Consider the following 19,930-nt stretch of genomic DNA (forward strand, 5'->3'; position numbering starts at 1 on the left):
GCTTTTCCTAGATGTTCTCTGAGCTTGGTGGTGGTGGTGGTTGCTGTGTGATACAGGTGTCTCACTTAGGGATAAATAATTCACAACTCCAGAGTCACTTTGTTTTACCTTTGGCCAGCTGTAAAGGCATATCTTTTTTTAAAAAAATCGTATTATGGACAATTTTATCCTATTTATTCAGATTTGTAAAAAATGTCATATAATAAAGTTTAATAGTTTTTCCAAAAAAATGTATATTTCCAGAATTATTCATGCATGTATATGTACATACATATACATACACACACAAACACACAAACAAACATACACACACACACACACACATACACACACACATAATATTGAACAAGGATTTTTTTTTAAACTATTAAGTTGTATTAGTCTATTTGGACCACTGTAACAAATTACCATAGACTGAATGGCCTATAAACAACATTTATTTCTCAGAGTTCTGGAGGTTGGGGAGTCCAAGATCAAGGTGCCCAGAGATCCAGTATCTGGAAAGGCCTGGTTTCTGGTCTTTGTATCTTCTTGCTGTGTCCTTCCACGGTGGAAGCAGTCCTCTGAGGCCATTTTTATGAGATATCACACCTTACTCTGAGGGATCTGTCTACAAAAGAGGAGGAGAACCCGCTGAAGAGGGATGCTCACACTGGGGACAGGCTGGATGGATAGGCTGTTCCTTCTTTTGCACACAAGGACTCGGAGACCAGGTTGCCCACGGGCTGCCCGTTTCTCCCATACTTTAAGCCTGTGGACCCCCGGGGCAGGTGCTAGGTGACAGCAAGTTTAGAGGAGGAAAGGACAGAGTGGGACTTGTGTGAGCAGTCCTGGGAGGAGGGAAAGCCCAGGGGCTTTCACCTGATTCTGCTTGGTTGACATCCCTGTCACGCCTTCCCCTTTGTACAAAGGAGACGGTCAAGGCCTCTGGTCTCTGAGATCCCATAAGCTCACCCCAGTCTCTCTGCCCCTTGACTCCAAGAATCGCTCGCTCTTCCATGCTTCCAGGAGACAGAGACTGGGGAGGTGGGAGGGCCGCGCACAGCACTGGGAGCTACTTACTCTTCACTGTTGTCTTTCACCGGCAGCACGCATTTGAAGCCACATTGCCAGAAGCAGCATATCTCCTGATCTCCACAGTCATTGTCACTGTAACACTGGGGATCATCTTGCCTGATGCAGCGGACGTAGTCGGGCGGGCAAACTCTTTTCTCTTTATTTGGTGGAAGAAGGCACAAGGTGAGTGGTGGGGGTAAGGGGTGGGGTGGTATCGGCAGGGGGGGTGTGTGGGTGGGCACTCCATCCCTTCCTATAATCTGGGAGTTCCCATCCCAGCTCTAGGCAGCTCGCCTGTACCCACTTACCCTCGCCTTTGACTCCACCTCCCGTTACCAGAGTAGAGGAAATAAGGAGCGTCATGAGGACCAAGATACTGTTTGGCCACATGTTGCTGTGAGGCTGAGACTGAGGCTGGTGCTGGTGCTGGTGCCGAGGCTGGTGCTGGTGCTGGTGCCGAGGCTGGTGCTGGTGCTGGTGCTGAGGCTGAGGCTGAGGCTGGCTTTCTACTGTTTCTGCTGGGCGTGGCAATGGGCAGGGCTGAAGGTTTGCTGATGACAGGGGAAGCCTGTGCTTTCCAAGCCCTGTCAGAAATGGCCACCATTTTGAGGGAGGGACTTGGGGTCCTTCCAAGATTTCCTAACTGTGAGATCCTCTGTTTGCACAAGAAGTCTCTGCACAAAGGGCACCCTAGGACACACAGCCTGGCGGCACGTGGCAGGACCCATTTTCTTCAAATCTGATGTTCACTATTGAGCCCTCTTTCGGGGTGGCCCGCCCTAGACAGAGGTCTTACTTCTTCCTGTCATATCTGAACTGGTCCTCAGCTTTTTCCTCACCCCAAGGAGGGCTCTGTCACTATGTGCTCCAAACCACGCCACCCCGTTACTTTAATGTTTTTAAAGCCTATTTTTAATGATGGTTCTTAAACACTTTAACTTCCTTTCTAGCCCACTGCCCACCAGAAGTAGTGGAAAAGAAAGGATACGGGGGAAGTGGACCTGTTTAGAAAGGGTTCTTGGGAGCAACTCCTATCTGCACCGTCAGGAAATCAGCAGTTCAGTGCACAGGAGTCAGCAGCGGCTCGATCCACTCCCAAACACTTCATGGCTACACCAGCCATCCAGTTCGGTAGAATCAGGATAGCTAACACGAATCAGCAGCAGTGTGACTACCTAGCAGAGACAGGCAGGCTTCGGCCTCGGCACAAGTCAGCAGGAGGGACGAGGAGGAACGCCAGGAGAAGTTCCAATCAGCCAAGCAAAGGTTAGCAAAGATCAGCAAAGATGCAAGACCACCAAGCATTTAGCTATGTAAGCAAGCCAAACTCCCTCCCATTGCTGGTCGAGCCTACTTTATACTTCCTCCACACATGTCTCCCCGCAGCACATGAGTCTGTCTAAGCTGGCATCAAGCTGCCAATTATCCAGAATCTGCAGAAGTGAAAGAAGCTGAAACAAGCCACAGCACACCACCAAAAGTTTTTTGGTGCATTTCTCTCTATGGAAGTCCCAGCAAATGCAGGTCAACTACACAATGTAAGACGGACCAATACCCGTGTTTCATTAGGGAAGAATCCATCACATATCCTTTCACGTGCTTGCTTTAGCAGACCATCCTTTCACTGGTGTCTGCTTCAGCGAAATGTTTCTACATGAGTCTGCCTCCGCTTTTTACCTGTGGCCACTTCAGGAAAACACTTCATGTGTTTGCCCCAGCAAAACACCATCTAACATAACTGACTCTCCAAAGAGCCCTTAAGTTTCCACTTCATCACCCCTACACACCACAGGTGGAAGCAGACCTTGGCCCTGTCACTAGTTGTGTGACCGAAGGCTCTTCCTTCCTAAAACTCACTTTCCTTATTCATAAAATGGATCTGCTGGTTCTATTTCATTCATAGGAGTTATGTTTTATTTCCTGAAGTGCCTCTCCCAACCCACTCAGCTCTTACATCTTGGACTCCGGGTTGCCTCCCTTCAGAGATAGGAATCCCTTATGGACTCTGAGATTGGGGACCTTTCGGGAGGGGAGCCTACAGGCAGAGTGATGCTTATGCGTATGGTGCAAGATAGCTCTACAGATGGAAAAAAGTCCTGCACAAGCCCAGACACTGGGGAGAATAAATTAATAAAATGTTAATGAAAAGAAGAGATGAGAAAAGAGAGTGCTTTTGAGGAAGTCCTTTCCTCTTTCAGCAGTTCCCCAAGGTCAGCCATGGACCTTTTTGCTTAAGCTGGTGTTTTCCTTGAGTTTGCTACCTGGAGTTTTGAGTGAGGTTTGTATTTGAGAATGGGGTGTGCCTACTTCCTGGAGTATAAAAGAGACTGATTTGAAATCAAGTAGAGAGAGGGAGGATCCTTCCATCAGGCTTCCTATTGGGCCATGAATCTTGGCTCCCTAGTCTGTCTGTCCCAGAGATGAACTTGGAGACTTGCTGAGCAAACATGTGAATGCTGGCAGATGCTGACTGCTCCCCACCTCCTTACTCTTACTAATTATGGTGGCTTGAATATGCTTGACCCAGGAAGTGGCACTGTCAGGAGATGTGACCTTGTTGGAGGAAGTATGTCACTGTAGGGGTGAGCTTTGAGAACCTTCTCCTAGCCACCTGGAAGACAAGTCTCTCCTGGCTGCAGATGGATAATATGCAGAACTCTTGGCTCCTCCAGCACCATGTCTGTCTGCATGCCACCATGCTTCCTGCCATGATGATAATGGATGGAACCTCTGAAAGTATAAGCCAGTCCCAATCAAGTTGTCCTTTACAGGAGTTGCCTTGGTCATGGTGTCCTTTCACAGCAGTGGAAACCCTAACTAAGGCACCAACTTTCAAAATATGCAGAAAATATTAAAAACCAGGTCAGTGATACTCATACACACTCATATACCTATATTGGAATGAACAGTTAATAATGGTTTGGGGTATCTAGATCAATGGTTTTTGAGACATTTAAAACCGAACTACAGAAGGTATTTCCTCCAGGCTTAACAGTATATGATATGCAAATCTAATAATGAAAATCCCCAACAGACAAAATGGTGATCATAGCTTAGGAAACTGATGATAAATGCTACATGGGACCAATACTATATATTTGCTTTTCTGTTCCAAAGTATATTTGTACCTAACTTTTGATGCAATTTCTTCAAGACAAACAAACAAACACCAGCCCAACTTTACTATAGAGTAAGCTCTACAGGTGAAAACATGCAAACGATGTTTTTAACCCTCTGAAAACTGCAGCTTTAAGCCTATATTTTATAAAGGTACTTTTTTTGAAGTTGTTTTTGTTTTCTTGAGACAGGGTTTCTCTACAGAGCCCTGGCCATCCCAGGAACTTACTATGTAGACCAGGCTGGCCTTGAACTCAGAGATGCCCCTGCTTCTGCCTCTCAAATGCTGAAATTAAGCAACTCATAATAACTTAATAGAGTATCGCAGAACATCACAGATTAGAACCAACAGGTCACTGCTGTTCTAAGAGGTTGCTCTCGCCTCAAACTTTCTGTTAACCCTTCTTATGTTTTACCTCCTTATGTTTATGTCCGTGGTGGACTTGGATGTTGTCAAGCCCTGTGTCCTCTGAGATATGGGTGGATGGTCACAAGGTGGAGTGAAGGCTCTCTTGGGACTAAATGTTGCATCAGAGGTCATTTTCTTCTTTAGGTAACTTTGGTCTTGGTTTAAAAGAACAATCTGCTTTTGTTACTCTGACCATTCTCCCATTTATGTGGAAGTGAGATGACTCTAAACGATACTGGAGAGCTGGGCACGTAGGTGCAGGCCTGTCATCCCTGCACTCAGGGGGTGGAGGCAGGAAACTCAGTGGTTGGAGACTAGCCCGGACTACATAGTGAGACCTCTCTCACCTAACATGTAAGAGAAGCAGCAATGTGCCTTGAACCCCCAATCAAAAGGAGCATATTCTGTGTGTGCATGGCCCTCCCAACCCAGCCTAGCATATTCTCTGGGCACGAAACACATTTTTGTAGCTACAGCTAAATAACACTTTAGTTTTGTGTGTAGCATTCTGGAAAAAGCAAAGTGACCAAGACAGAGATGGTGTTTATGTGACCAGTGACACTCAGGGGATGAGAGTGGGATATAATGGAAAACAAAAACCAAAAAAACCCAAAAAGGTGGTGGAGACAGAGATAGAAAAGTACTGTATCCCAATTGTGGTTCTCAGGACAGCTCTTATTTGTTAAAATTTATACTGCCAGACCTAAAATAAATGCATTTTACTGAATATACATGTTAGTCAAAGTTCTCCAGAGGTACAAACAAAACCAGCAGATTTTGGGGTGGGGTTTTAAGGAGGTGGCTCATGTGACTGTCTGTGTGTGCGTGGGGGTGCTGAGTGCAGGGGTTGTGAGGTCAGGATGGCAGGTGAACAATTCAGCTAAGATCTGATATCGGATGTCGCACTGTTGGTAGAAGTGTGCAGGGTGACGGGCTGGAAACCTAGACAGGAATTATGTCTTGAGAATTCTTTGTTCTTCCATCTTCCTCTTAACATTCTTAATTGTTTGGATGAGGGCTACTCACCCTGTAGCTGGGGGGGGGGGATGTCTCCTTTTTGGGTCTTTACAGTTTCTGACCCCACTCAGGCCCTGGACTCTCGTGCACAAAGGCTTGTGTACTTGTGGTGGTGGTGAGTGAGTGTGTGTGTGTGTGTGAAGGAGCAGAGACAAAGTGTTAGCGGGGGAAGAACGGGACATCAGCCTCCAGACGACACTTTGGGCCAGCTCCTCCAGCCCACTGCTGGTACCTCAGAGTTAACTGAACTCTCTCTCACACAGCCCCCCCCCCCCGAGCTTGCTGGAACTTTCTGCAAGGCTTTCAAGTGTTCTGAGAGCCTGAAATGACTATGAGGAAGAAGAAGACGATCAGAAGGTGTTGAAGAGAGCCTGGGAGACATTGAGGAGTTGAGACTGAAGGTTTCCAGGCCGTGTTAGGAACATGGGTTGCAATGGGCTGAGCCTACTGCAGCTATCCAGGTCAGTCTTCAGCAGAGAGACTGACTAGTTTCAAAATGACAGAACCAACCCCTCCCTCTAGTCTCTATAAAAAAATCCAAGGGTGTGACGTTATTTACTGTAATTACTTCAACTCAGGCATGTGAAGGAATTGTGCATATATTTGGGATAAGGTTGAATTTTATGTCATTTTAGTCAAAGAGAGGATAATTCTTGAAAATTATATCTACTGCCAACTCCTAGGGATGGCATCACCAGCTCGGGTATAGGCTTGCTGTGTGCCAAGTGTACTGGTAAGAAGGAGTTTGTTCCAGGAAGGCTACCCAGTTTGCTGAAGCAAGCAGAGAGCCTTGCACAAGATGATATAACTCATCCCTGCTTAACAGTAATTATTTATTGGCTCACAGTGTCATTGTGTTAGTGACTACAGCAGCCATAATTCAACAACAAAAATAGTCCTGTTCTGTTGTACTTCATGTGGCTGTCCAATAAAAAATGCACGTTTATTGCTATGGAGTTTAAAATGCCCACGTCTTATCAGAGAGGAGAAAGAACTGAGCTTTGGATAGCATCTTTTCCCCAGAGAAGAGTAAAGTTGACACATGTCGGAGGACTCACGGCTGCTGGAATTTCTTTCTTTTATTTTTTAAAGTATTATTTTATTCGTGTAAGTGTTTTGCCAGCATCTATGTCTTCGCACTATGTGCAGGTCTGGTGCCTGAGGGGTCCAGACGAGAGCACTGGGTCTCCGGGAACTGGAGTTACAGATCATTGTGAGCCACCATGTGGGTGCAGGGAATCGAACCTGGGACCTCTGGAGGAGCAGCCACTGCTCTTAACCACTACACTATTTCTCCAGGTCCTCTTTTATCTTTCTTTGTTAGTCAATGTTACCATCAAACGAAGAAGTTCAGCTTCACTAAGAACACACTGAGAAGTGCAGTGTATCCATTTGATGTAAATGACACTACTAAATCTGTACCTAACATTTTATACCTTGTGACTGTTAGATTGCAAAGCAGGTCCCTAAGATGGCGGTGCAGCTGCCAGTACCATAAGATGGCTCCCTGAGTGGACCTGGGGCAGATAGCCATGAGTAAATGGAAATCTAATGATCAGCATTTCTCAGAAACCCTGTGACTCAGGGACCTTGCTTATCAGATAACTGCAGTTTCCAAGGTGTCCCCTAAATGGCCATCTACCACAGGCAAAAGGACATCTGATACTCATAAACTGGCCTCACTGCATCAGGCACAAACCCTTTCCAGTAGGCTTGCCCTGGGGATTCTCTTCTACCCAAGACAAAAACAAAACCTCCTGAGAGGAAAGAAGGGGTCCGCTCTTAAGCATCCAGGAACTTTGCAAAGCCCTTTTACTCTTCTGGGTGGGCTGCTGTTCACTTCCCTTGTGAGACAGCTCAGCAGCTTGTTCTCCAATAAACTTTTTCCACGCATACAGTGGTCTTGCTTCACTTGTGACTATGCAAATATTATAGATACTTTAAAAGGCAACTGAAACATGGCATTGAATCGGTAGTTTCCCTCAAACCTTTTTCCTTGTATTTGTTAACAAAAGTTTAGTAGGCTGCAGGGAACCACGGTGTTGGCTTGGCCTAGCTGCCCGAGAGACATATGTCATAGGTTTACTCAGGTTAGAGCCTATGACTCTTGGCACACAATGTGCCTTCCTGTTTCTGAGAAACCGATACACTCACTCCCTCTGGCAGCGAAGCATCCAGGCCTCTCTGTGCTTCACTGTATGTTCTCTTGGAAGTCAAGGAGGCATAGAAGCTTGACAAGACAATTGGTCTTAGACATGAATCTGTGTACCCTGCCTAACCACAAAGGTCACTCTCTCTTGGGAACGACAACTGTATTGATCCTGGTAATTGCCATTGTATTATCTAAAAAAAAAAAGAAAAAAAAATTCCGACTGCTCTCAAGTTGTGCTGTGGCCCCTCCAACCAGGCCTGATTTAATTCCTCGTGGCCATATTGGGTGGCCTTGTCCAGTAAGTAAGCACAGGCATTTACAGGCGGTGCCAAAAACAGGGACCCAAAATATAGGGGGAGAGTGGGGGGAAGGTTAAAAGGAGAGGGACTTCTGAGAATGTGTACACACAAGGATAATGAGGCAGGAGCGTTCATTGGAGTTAAAAAGATGGGACAGCAGGCTCGAAGAATCAGCAAGGTTGCTGGAGAAAAGAGTTAGAGCAGGCTGCGCCATCAGTTGATGAAATCCCCGTAGTGCATTAGTGAACTTCAGCCTCTTTCTATGAAGAGGGATCTCTGGATCCCAGAACTTGGTCTGGGCTGGGAAGAACAATTCAGGGAGGGAGAATTAGATGCAAGGAGATCAGAAAAAAAAATTTCCTAATGATGCTTGCCAGCTTTGACAAGAAATAAAAACAGCGGCCGATAAAAGTGTCCCGTTAAAATTAAAAAATAAAAGTGATCAAGGAAAAGCAGAAATTAATACTGGAAAGAAGCTGAAGACACTGAAGACACACGTAGCGCCTCTCTGTGTGACAAGGCTGAGGGTTTCTGCTTCCTCTTTTGCTCCCGCACCCCCCCCCTCCAATTCCCTCTGCTTCCAACCCTGCCTGCCCACCAAGTGCAGGTCCTGACAACATGGGAACTTGTTTTGTTACTTTGCTTCATTCTTTTTTTTCTGAGGTTGTTGGGAGGTTTCTCCCACTCCATGGAAGAGAATTAACTCAAGGTAAGCCAGGAGACTTTGTATGGAGCCCCTGAGGTGGGAAAAGATGTGGAAGGATTTTCTCTTTTCTCCTTGAGTAAAATGCCTGATCCTAATAACCCCGGGGAAAGAGTTAGAAATTCTATACCCATTTCTTTACGACTAAGGATCTCAAGCAGGCTTGTGCTCAGTATCCACCAATTGCTCCTTCCTTTTGCATTGTCTATTTTGGGGGAAGATTTTTCTTCCCTCTGACTGGAAGATTTTAGAAAAAAAAATAGTAGGGACTATTTACTATGGCTGATTATTCAGAAAGATGTCAGGACCAAGCTATCAGAAATCAACAAGATAACATGTCCACAACTTTTCAAAATGTTAACAGAAGAAGGCATGTGAAGTGATGCTCTATGAGAGGTCACATATCCTGCTGAGGCTTATGGGAAAATCAGTGCTTTGTCCTCACAAGCACAGCATTAGTTACTAAGTTCTGAAAAAAGAAAAGGACGGACAAACTTTCTAAGACTAGACAGGGACCAGATGAGCTGACTTTTGCTTTTGTAGGAAGTCAATTGCCTGATGGTGGATAGAGAGGCAGGGATGTCTATTGTTAAACAACTGCGACATACCAGACTGCCATAGTTCTTTTAGGGAAAAAAGGGGAGATATTAAATGATTACATCTGGCTCTATGATGCTATACTCAAATGCCTTTCCAACTTGGACATATTGTGAGGTAAGACCCTTTAAGTGGTATGGCCTGGTGGCCTGGTAAGTCCTGTGAGTAACACCTTCAGAAAACAACCAATGCATATCTGGCATAACTGGAATTATTCCTCTGGGATAAGCAGATGCCATCATTTTTTCTTCTGTGCGAAATGCTCTTGAGTTTCACATGTGTTGCCACCACTGTGTGATGCCATTCACCTAGGGGCTCTAAGTAGATTTGAAAATGACTGGGCCTCTAGAACTGTAAGAAAGACAAACCTCTTTTCTATGTAAAATATCTAGCTTCAAGCAGTTGGTTATGGCACCAGAAAACAGTTATTACATAGGGATGTATTTTTAGTTTTGCTTTAATATTAATAATACACATTTAATTCACTAATAAGAGGGGTCTATGAGACAGAAGAACTCGAGGTCAGCCATCCAAGTTGGAGCCAATGCCGTCGTTATTTTCCAAGACTTGGTTAAGAAAGGTTTTTCATCTAGGAAGAGAAGAATCAGAGATAGGAACCATTGTAAGTTTTTCTGGGGACATGGTTTGGGGACCCACTGCCACCATGGCCTGAATCCTGCTAGGATTTAGTTCTCCCAGGAGAACTGAGCTGTGCCATCTGTCAAAGAGTTAGGGATCTAAGGCTGGAGAATTCTAGGCAATTCAACCATGAATTATGATCTCGTAATCCCTTACTTCCCAATTGAAATGTCAAGTTCAATAAACTGAGAAAAGGGGCAGTTAAAAATAATCACGTTCCCCTGCCCCCCCTCCCCCCCAAAATTAGTAATAGTTGGATGGCTTAGCGACAATGCTGTCCAAATTGTCCATTATACAGGGAAGTCTGGTGCCCATTTCAAGCAGGGTGTTATGTATGTCAGGCTGACCTCAAACTTCCTATATGGCCAGGGATGACACAGGATTCATAATCCTTTGGTCTCAACCTCTCAAATTCTAGGGTTACAGGTGTGGACCACCACTTGAGTGTTTATAGGCAACCCTCAACTTAAAAGCTCTGACTACAGTGTTTTCCATGGGTTCTGGGCACTCCGCTCTCTCTAAACAGACAAGATGGATCCAAAGGCAGGTTTCTGGGGCAGCCCGGAGTACAGAGGGTCTGGGGGGGGCCACTCACTTCAAGTCAAGGTTGTCCAGGGTTCCACACACCGCATCTGACAGTAGTAGAAGCAGCATTTTTTGGTGCCCTTGCACCCTTTATCACGGCTGCATACGGGTAACAGGACAAACGGGCAGTCAAGAAGAAACTCCGGACAGTACCCCTGTTTCGGCGTAACTGCAGGAAAAAAATGGCCCTGAGTGATAGGAATCACTGCTGGGACCCCTCCGAGGACCAGGTAGCTGGTTCCACAGAATTCTCAGACGAAAACGCTCCCCCGACCCCAGGACCCCCAGGACCATTCTGCATCACCTCCTTTCCTAGTTGCTCTAGGCTGCGCCATGCTGAGGCAAAGGAGGATGGTTGTTGTGAACAGTAGGAGGCTGCTTGGCTTCATCTCCCGAGAGGATTGACTGCCCTGTGAACATGGAGGGAGGACGTTTGAATCTGCCGCTGCGCTGGGCCGTGGATAACCAGCAGGGAAGCTGAGGTCACAGGTCAGGAAAACGGAAGTGCATCAACCCGGAACAGGAAGGGTTTAGCTGGTTCCTTTCAAGCCCCACGCCTAACTCTTTTTACAAGAGGAAGGAAGACAATGTCTTCTTCTTAGGGACTAGCAGGGCTAGTCTGGCATTTCCTAATACATAAATTATGCTGTAGGTTCAGGCACCTAGAGAATTGTTGTTTAGAGACCGTGTGTCCGGGCTAGCCAACCCACACTTATCCTGTAGCCAGAATGAAACACCACTTCCCCAAATACTGCTCAGGTATGGGTGCACAGGAGGCTTAACTTTTAGCATGTTAATGTTTAAATGAAGATGTTTTAGGACAAAGACGATTCCCCATACTCGCAAAAGCCTGTGAAAATGGACCGTACAAAACACTGAACAAAGCCATTTCCTAGTTCTGGACTCCGAAGTGACCGGATCGACTTTAGTTTATGGGTACATTTTCCTTTCTTGTTAGCTGTGTCTGCCTAGGCACCAGGTGCCTATGGGGGCTTACTCTACCAAGAATCGCGGCTGTACCAGAAATGCCTACATCGGAACAAAAAGACAGGGGAAATCTTGGCAGCTGGAGGGGCTCCTTCTCCCAAGATTTCTCCCCACCCCCCACCCCCAATAATACGACCTTGCCCCTGAACTAAGGGTTCACACTGCAGCTTTGTGAGATGAGCAGTTCCAGATCGAACCCTACTTCCCAGTCATCTCTGGGGTGTCTAATTATAACTGTCTCAGGCCATATGGCCAAATCACATGGTTTTTCTTTGTTCTGTGGCCTGGCCAAAGCACACCTTGGACAATGAGACACCAGAAGGGCACCTTTGACTTTACTGTTCTTTGTGACTTACAAAATCTTTACAAGTACACTCGTGCAGTGGTAACTAAGTCTATGATTTGACCAGGCATGGTTCTGAGTTATCCAGTCCTCCACTCTTACACATGAGTTCTTCACAAACTATTCCACAAAATAGAAGCAGAAGGTACTCTACCCAATTCATTCTATGTAGCCACAATTACTCTGATACCTAAACCACAGAAAGATCCAACAAACATAGAGAACTTCAGACCAATTTCCCTTATGAATATCAATGCAAAAATACTCAATAAAATTCTCGCTAACCGAATCCAAGAACACATCAAAACAATCATCCATCCTGACCAAGTAGTTTTCATTCCAGGGATGCAGGGATGGTTTAATATATGGAAATCCATCAATGTAATCCATTATATAAACAAACTCAAAGACAAAAACCACATGATCATCTCGTTAGACTCGGAGAAAGCATTTGACAAAATCCAACACCCATTCATGATAAAAGTCTTGGAAAGATCAGGAATTCAAGGCCCATACCTAAACATGATAAAAGCAATCTACAGCAAACCAGTAGCCAACATCAAAGTAAATTGTGAGAAGCTGGAAGCAAACCAACTAAAATCAGGGACTAGATAAGGCTGCCCACTTTCTCCCTACCTATTCAACATTGTACTTAAAGTCCTAGCCAGAGCAATTTGACAACAAAAGGAGATCAAGGGGATACAAATTGGAAAGGAAGAAGTCAGAATATCACTTTTTGCAGATGATATGATAGTATATATAAGTGACCCTAAAAATTCCACCAGAGAACTCCTAAACCTGATAAACAGCTTCGGTGAAGTAGCTGGATATAAAATTAACTCAAACAAGTCAATGGCCTTTCTCTACACAAAGAATAAACAGGCTGAGAAAGAAATTAGGGAAACAACACCCTTCTCAATAGTCACAAATAATATAAAATACCTTGGCATGACTCTAATTAAGGAAGTGAAAGATCTGTATGATAAGAACTTCAAGTCTCTGAAGAAAGAAATTAAAGAAGATCTCAGAAGATGGAAAGATCTCCCATGTTCATGGATTGGCAGGATCAATATAGTAAAAATGGCTATCTTGCCAAAAGCAATCTACAGATTCAATGCAATCCCCATCAAAATTCCAACTCAATTCTTCAACGAATTAGAAAGAGCAATCTGCAAATTCATCTGGAATAACAAAAAACCTAGGATAGCAAAAACTCTTCTCAAGGATGAAAGAACCTCTGGTGGGATCACCATGCCTGACCTAAAGCTGTACTACAGAGCAATTGTAGTACTGGTACTGGTATAGTGACAGACAAGTAGACCAATGGAACAGAATTGAAGACCCAGAAATGAACCCACACACCTATGGTCACTTGATCTTTGACAAGGGAGCTAAAACCATCCAGTGGAAAAAAGACAGCATTTTCAACAAATGGTCCTGGCACAACTGGTGGTTATCATGTAGAAGAATGGGAATTGATCCATTCCTATCTCCTTGTACTAAGGTCAAATCTAAGTGAATCAAGGAACTCCACATAAAACCAGAGACAGTGAAACTTATAGAGGAGAAAGTGGGGAAAAGCCTAGAAGATATGGGCACAGGGAAAAATTCCTGAATAGAACAGCAATGGCTTGTGCTGTAAGATGGAGAATTGACAAATGGGACCTCATAAAATTACAAACCTTCTGCAAGGCAAAAGACACTGTCAATAAGACAAAAAGGCCACCAACAGATTGGGAAAGGATCTTTACCTATTCTAAATCAGATAGAGGTCTAATATCCAATATATATAAAGAACTCAAGAAGGTGGACTCCAGAAAATCAAATAACCCCATTATAAATGGAGCTCAGAGCTAAACAAAGAATTCTCACCTGAGGAATACCGAATGACTGAGAAGCACCTGAAAAAATGTTCAGCATCCTTAATCATCAGAGAAATGCAAATCAAAACAACCATGATATTCCACCTCACACCAGTTAGAATGGCTGAGATCAAAAATTCAGGTGACAGCAGATGCTGGCAAGGATGTGGAGAAAGAGGAACACTCCTCCATTGTTGGTGGGATTGCAAGCTTGTACAACCACTCTGGAAATTAGTCTGGCGGTTCCTCAGAAAATTGGACATAGTACTACCGGAGGATCCCGCAATACCTTCCTGGGCATATATCCAGAAGTTGTTACAACTGGTAAGAAAGACACATGCTCCACTATGTTCATAGCAGCCTTATTTATAATAGCCAGAATCTGGAAAGAACCCAGATGCCTCTCAACACAGGAATGGATACAGAAAATGTGGTACATTTACACAATGGAGTACTACTCAACTATTAAAAAGAATGAATTTATGAAATTCCTAGGCAAATGGATGTACCTGGAGGGCATCATCCTGAGTGAGGTGACCCAATCACAAAAGAACTCACATGATATGTACTCACTGATAAGTGGATATTAGCCCAGAAACTTAGTATAGCGAGATATGTTTGGGAGACAATTAATGACTGCTTCTATTTCTTTACGGGATATAGGACTGTTTAGAACATTAACCTGATCCTGATTTAACTTTGTTACCTGCTATCTGTCTAGAAATTTGTCCATTTCATCCAGGTTTTCCAGTTTTGTTGAATATAACCTTTTGTAGAAGAACCAGCTCCTCGTTTGATTGATTCTTTGAATAGTTCTTCTTGTTTCCCCTTGGTTGATTTCTCCCCTGAGTTTGATTATTTCCTGCTTTCTACTCCTCTTGGGTGAATTTGCTTCCTTGTGTTCTAGAGCTTTTAGGTGTGTTGTCAAGCTGCTAGTGTGTGCTCTCTCTAGTTTCTTTTTGGAGGCACTCAGAGCTATGAGTTTCCCTTTTACTACTGCTTTCATTGTGTCCCATAAGTTTGGGTATGTTGTGGCTTCATTTTCATTAAACTCTAAAAAGTGTTTAATTTCTTTCTTTATTCCTTCCTTGACCAAGGTATCATTGAGAAGAGTGTTGTTCAGTTTCCACCTGAATGTTGGCTTTCCATTATTTATGTTGTTATTGAAGATCAGCCTTAGTCCATGGTGATCTGATAGGCTGTATGGGACAATTTCAATATTTTTGTATCTGTTGAGACCTGTTTTGTGATCGATTATATGGTCAATTTTGGAGAAGGTACCATGAGGTGCTGAGAAGAAGGTATATCCTTTTGATTTAGGATAAAATGTTCTGTAGATATCTGTTAAATCCATTTGTTTCATAATTTCTGTTAGTTTCACTGTGTCCCTGTTTAGTTTCTGTTTCCACAATCTTTCCATTGATGAAAGTGGTGTGTTGAAGTCTCCCACTATTATTGTGTGAGGTGCAATGTGTGCTTTGAGCTTTACTAAAGTTTCTTTAATGAATGTGGCTGCCCTTGTATTTGGAGCATAGATATTCAGAATTGAGAGTTCCTCTTGGAAGATTTTACCTTTGATGAGTATGAAGTGTCCCTCCTTGTCTTTTTTGATAACTTTGGGTTGGAAGTTGATTTTATCAGATATTAGAATGGCTACTCCAGCTTGTTTCTTCATACCATTTGCTTGGAAAATTGTTTTCCGCCTTTCATTCTGAGGTAGTGTCTGTCTTTTTCCCTGAGATGGGTTTCCTGTAAGCAGCAAAATGTTGGGTCCTGTTTGTGTAGCCAGTCTGTTAGTCAATGTCTTTTTATTGGGGAATTGAGTCCATTGATATTAAGAGATATTAAGGAAAAGTAATTGTTGCTTCCTTTTATTTTTGTTGTTATAGTCGGCATTCTGTTCTTGTGGCTGTCTTCTTTTAGGTTTGTTGAAGGATTACTTTCTTGCTTTTTCTACGGTGTGGTTTCTGTCCTTGTATTGGTTTTTTTCTGTTTTTATCCTTTGAAGAGCTGGATTCGTAGAAAGATAATGTATGAATTTGGTTTTGTCGTGGAATACTTTGGTTTCTCCATCTGTGGTAATTGAGAGTTTGACTGGGTATAGTAGCCTGGGCTGGCATTTGTGTTCTCTTAGTGTCTGTATAACATCTGTCCAGGATCTTCTGGCTTTCATAGTCTCTGGTGAAAAGTCTAGTGTAATTTTGATAGGCCTGCCTTTATATGTTACTTGACCTTTTTCCCTTACTGCTTTTAATATTCTATCTTTATTTAGTGCATTTGTTGTTCTGATTATTATGTGTCGGGAGGAATTTCTTTTCTGGTCCAGTCTATTTGGAGTTCTTGTATGTTCATGGGCATCTCTTTCTTTAGGTTTGGGAAGTTTTCCTCTATTATTTTGTTGAAGATATTTGCTGGCCCTTTACGTTGAAAATCTTCATTCTCATCTACTCCTATTATCTGTAGGTTTGGTCTTCTCATTGTGTCCTGGATTTCCTGGTTGTTTTGAGTTAGGATCTTTTTGCATTTTGCATTTTCTTTGATTGTTGTGCCGATGTTCTCTATGGAATCTTCTGCGCCTGAGATTCTCTCTCCCATCTCTTGTATTCTGTTGCTGATGCTCCCATCTATGGGTTCAGATTTCTTTCCTAGGGTTTCTATCTCTAGCATTGCCTCACTTTGGGGTTTCTTTATTGTGTCTACTTCCCTTTTTAGGTCTAGTATGGTTTTGTTCATTTCCATCACCTTTTTGGATGTGTTTTCCTGTTTTTCTTTAAGGACTTGTAACTCTTTAGCAGTGTTCTCCTGTATTTCTTTAAGTGAGTTATTAAAGTCCTTCTTGATGTCCTCTACCATCATCATGAGATATGCTTTTAAATCCGGGTCTAGCTTTTCGGGTGTGTTGGGGTGCCCAGGACTGGGTAAAGTGGGAGTGCTGTGTTCTGATGATGGTGAGTGGTCTTGGTTTCTGTTAGTAAGATTCTTATATTTGCCTTTTGCCATCTGGTATTCTCTGGAGTTAGTTGTTATAGTTGTCTCTGGTTAGAGCTTGTTCCTCTTGTGATTCTGTTAGCCTCTATCAGCAGACCTGGGAGACTAGCTCTCTCCTGAGTTTCGGTGGTCAGAGCACTTTCTGCAGGCAAGTTCTCCTCTTGCAGGTAAGTTGCCCAGATATCTGGCATTCGGACCTGCCTCCTGGCAGAAGTTGTTTTCCACTCACCTAATTAATGCAGTCTCAGGTCCCTTTAGATTGGATTGGAACAGAAGTTGTGTTCCACTCACCAGAGGTCCTAAGATCTCATGGATAGTTCTCTAGGGACCTTGGGGGTGTCTGCTGACTCTGTGCCCAAGGTGACCTGGTGCTGGCGCCGACCGGAAGGGACTTGGGACCCTGGTCAGGCCGGGTTTTCTGTTTCCCTAATTAATGCTGTCTCAGGTCCTCTGCGTGATTGGATTGGAACAGTTGTGTTCCACTTACCAGTGGTCCTAAGATCTCGTGGAGAGTCCTCTGGGGACCTTGGGGGTGTCCGCCGACTCTGAGACTAAGGTGACCCGGTGCTGGGGAAGAAGTGCAAGTTAATAGTCAATAACCTTATAAATGACCAAACCCTTTAATATGTTCAAACTGTATTTGTAGACCCTCTAAGAACTGAAGCAATTAATTACAGGAGTAGGTTTTATTTAACCTCCTGTACATGCTTTCAAAGTTAAGCCGAAATAACTATAAACCAGCAACTTGTGTCTATTTAAATATACTTTAGATAGACACGTAGTCCTTAAACACTTCAGAGATCTGCAGAATGTGGAATTTAAAATGTTTAATACAAACACTTTTTGTGATAGACATGCCGGCTCCTGACAGCATGCCTGGTCTTCCCCAAAGAAGATAGGAACAGAAGAACCTCACAGGAAGTTTGCTTTACACATGGAAAGGCTGGCCATTGGGCTTGTAGACTTCCCCTTTGCCGGGACTACTGGCAGCACACTGTTCAAACTGTGGGCAGGCAGGACACTGGAGAGCTGACTCACTCGCTTTGTCTAGACAAAAGTAGGACAGTCCTTCCAAAATTCCTGATTCTCTGTCCAATCTGTTGGGCCTGGCATTTGAAGAAAGATGCTCTGCCAAGCACAGAGGAGCATTGCATAACTGACTGTCCAGGTAATACTTAATAGACCCAGAAACTGCTCAGTCTGCACTTCCTGCTTCTTCACGAGAAATTTATCCTTCTCAGGTTTATGATGGGTGTGAAGACTAGATGAATGAGAGATTTATCAATTTAACTGCAGAATCCAAGGTTTCAGATGCTTTCTCAGTCCTCTTCATGCGTAAAAGTCAGGCTTCAAGCCTCGCTCTCCTAGAGCTGCCAGACTAAGTCTGGACACAGGCAACCTTGTTACCAGACTTAAAAAAGCAGGTTTCAAAGTAACTTTTTACTCTTCCTTCATCTAATGGAACCCACTTTACAGTGACTGCTCCCAGTAATCAACCACCTGTGTCTCATGGTAAATAACTGGCTAGAAAAAAAAAGATGTAAAACTTAGGTAAGGTCTGAGGATACAGCAGCTTAAGTTTTGAGATTCTAAGAAAGTTTTTTTTAGGATCTAAGAAAGTGTTTTAAAGTTGGTAAATCCAAGTTATAAAGGTTGGAGGATATGAAAGCTTAAATGTTGATAAGAAAGTGATTTAAGGCATATAAAAGGAATTTTAAAATGCTTTAGACTCCCACCTCAATATGCTACAGTTGTATTAAGACTTCAAAGTTCAGGTCTTGAACACGGATTAATGGAGTTCTGATAAACTATTAGTCTAACTCCAATAAAGCTTTCCACTATGCAGGCCGCCATCATCAGAACCACAAGCTCAAGATCTTACACTTCTTTAGGCTGTCCCTTTTCTCATCCCCTAACTGCCAAGACCATGGACCTAAAAAAGTTTCAATTGCACACCTAAGGAAAATTTTCTCCCTAAACTCCTTAACTTTATTTTCTGACACACACACACACACAGATATATATATATATATATATATATATATATATATATATATATATATCCCCGTGGGGCAAGTGGACCATGCCACCAGACAGAAGAACTGGTAAGGTCGAGCAGGCTCAAACCCTGTGGAAATCTCAGAATTGAGAACAGCAAGCAGGCATGGAGCAAGCTCCCTGCAAAGCCACCTGACCTGGAGCATGTAACCATGACACCCTTACAGAAAGGACCGTATCAGTCAAGGAGCTTAAAAACCTGGAGTTCTCCATGCTGATGAGAGATCTAGTAAGGTCCGAGTGTTCAGCCAGTAAGATCCCCTTCCGGGACATTCATTCATTCCCACAAAAGGTATTTAATCCCTGATTCATCCTGAGTTAGGTGTATACATTTATGTCCACCATCAAATAAAACAGTTTGGACAAGCAAGGACTGTCTCCTTTATCAAGGATAGCGGTGATGGTGGGGTGCTTTGTCATAAAAAGCCCCACCTAAATCTCCTGGAGAAGGCCTTCTTTCTTCCAGCCCCTCCATACTCTCTGCATTCACTTGGAACCAAACCAGATTCTGCCCCCCTGGCCGGCTCAGACATCCCCTTCCTGTCTGGCTTAGATGCCCTGGACATACAGACTCCCGTCCCAACTTCCAGCGGTACCCCAGAGGCACCTGGGTATGTAAAGGAGACTGAGAACCACAGCATACATCTCAGACTGCACTGCTTGTTACCCAGGGAAGCACGGACTGGGACCCCTGTTACACAGACTGTCTTCTGCCTTCCCTGAGTGGTTTGCTTTCCTGCCGAATTTAGGCGCCGTAGCGGCGAGGCAGACATGCAGTCCAGCTTCTATCTGTTCCAGAATCCTGCCAAGTCCAGGCATTTCCTCAAACTCTCCATGCAGGGCATTTCCAGGTGGTCCAGCCTTACAGACTGCTTCAACTCCTTTCATAGCCTCACATGGTTCCACAGAACATCCCACAGTGAAGCAGCCAGTTTTCCCATATCGAGTCATTCCACAGACTGTCTGAAGAACTCCGCCAACACAACCAGGGCCCATCTCCGTTCTACTCTTCCTGGCAGTCTTCACTCGTTACATGACTAGCTCTGTTCATAGGGCCAGTGGTAATATATCTTTGCTCCTGGCACCTTGCCTCCTCTGCTTCTTGCAGGATCGCATCT

General features: G+C 43.9%; 2 protein-coding genes and 1 long non-coding RNA gene across 3 annotated transcripts in view; 1 reads left to right on the forward strand and 2 right to left on the reverse strand.

Moving 5' to 3' along the window:
- A730032A03Rik overlaps window positions 1–7,491 on the forward strand; it is an 18,981-nt gene extending 11,490 nt beyond the window's left edge. The window contains exons 3-4 of the long non-coding RNA XR_003954086.1: window positions 1,089–1,239; window positions 5,863–7,491. This is a non-coding gene — a long non-coding RNA (RIKEN cDNA A730032A03 gene). The remainder of the gene's footprint in view (window positions 1–1,088; window positions 1,240–5,862) is intronic.
- On the reverse strand, window positions 158–1,485 carry Wfdc12 (WAP four-disulfide core domain 12). Its single transcript, NM_138684.2, has 3 exons — window positions 1,365–1,485; window positions 1,063–1,213; window positions 158–610 (listed from the first exon to the last, which is right to left on the reverse strand). Exons 1-3 carry the CDS (start codon window positions 1,444–1,446, stop codon window positions 586–588), a joined length of 258 nt encoding a protein of 85 aa, NP_619625.1. The 5' UTR covers window positions 1,447–1,485; the 3' UTR covers window positions 158–585.
- Window positions 7,492–9,798: 2,307 nt separating the features above from the next.
- Window positions 9,799–11,044, reverse strand: Wfdc15a (WAP four-disulfide core domain 15A). Its single transcript, NM_183271.2, has 3 exons — window positions 10,879–11,044; window positions 10,585–10,743; window positions 9,799–9,939 (listed from the first exon to the last, which is right to left on the reverse strand). The coding sequence occupies exons 1-2, from the start codon at window positions 10,961–10,963 to the stop codon at window positions 10,586–10,588; spliced, it is 243 nt and encodes an 80-aa protein (NP_899094.1). The 5' UTR covers window positions 10,964–11,044; the 3' UTR covers window positions 9,799–9,939; window position 10,585.
- Window positions 11,045–19,930: the final 8,886 nt, after the last annotated feature.

The sequence above is a fragment of the Mus musculus genome, chromosome 2, assembly GCF_000001635.26.
Source record: "Mus musculus strain C57BL/6J chromosome 2, GRCm38.p6 C57BL/6J".
In the NCBI taxonomy this organism is placed as follows: domain Eukaryota; kingdom Metazoa; phylum Chordata; class Mammalia; order Rodentia; family Muridae; genus Mus; species Mus musculus.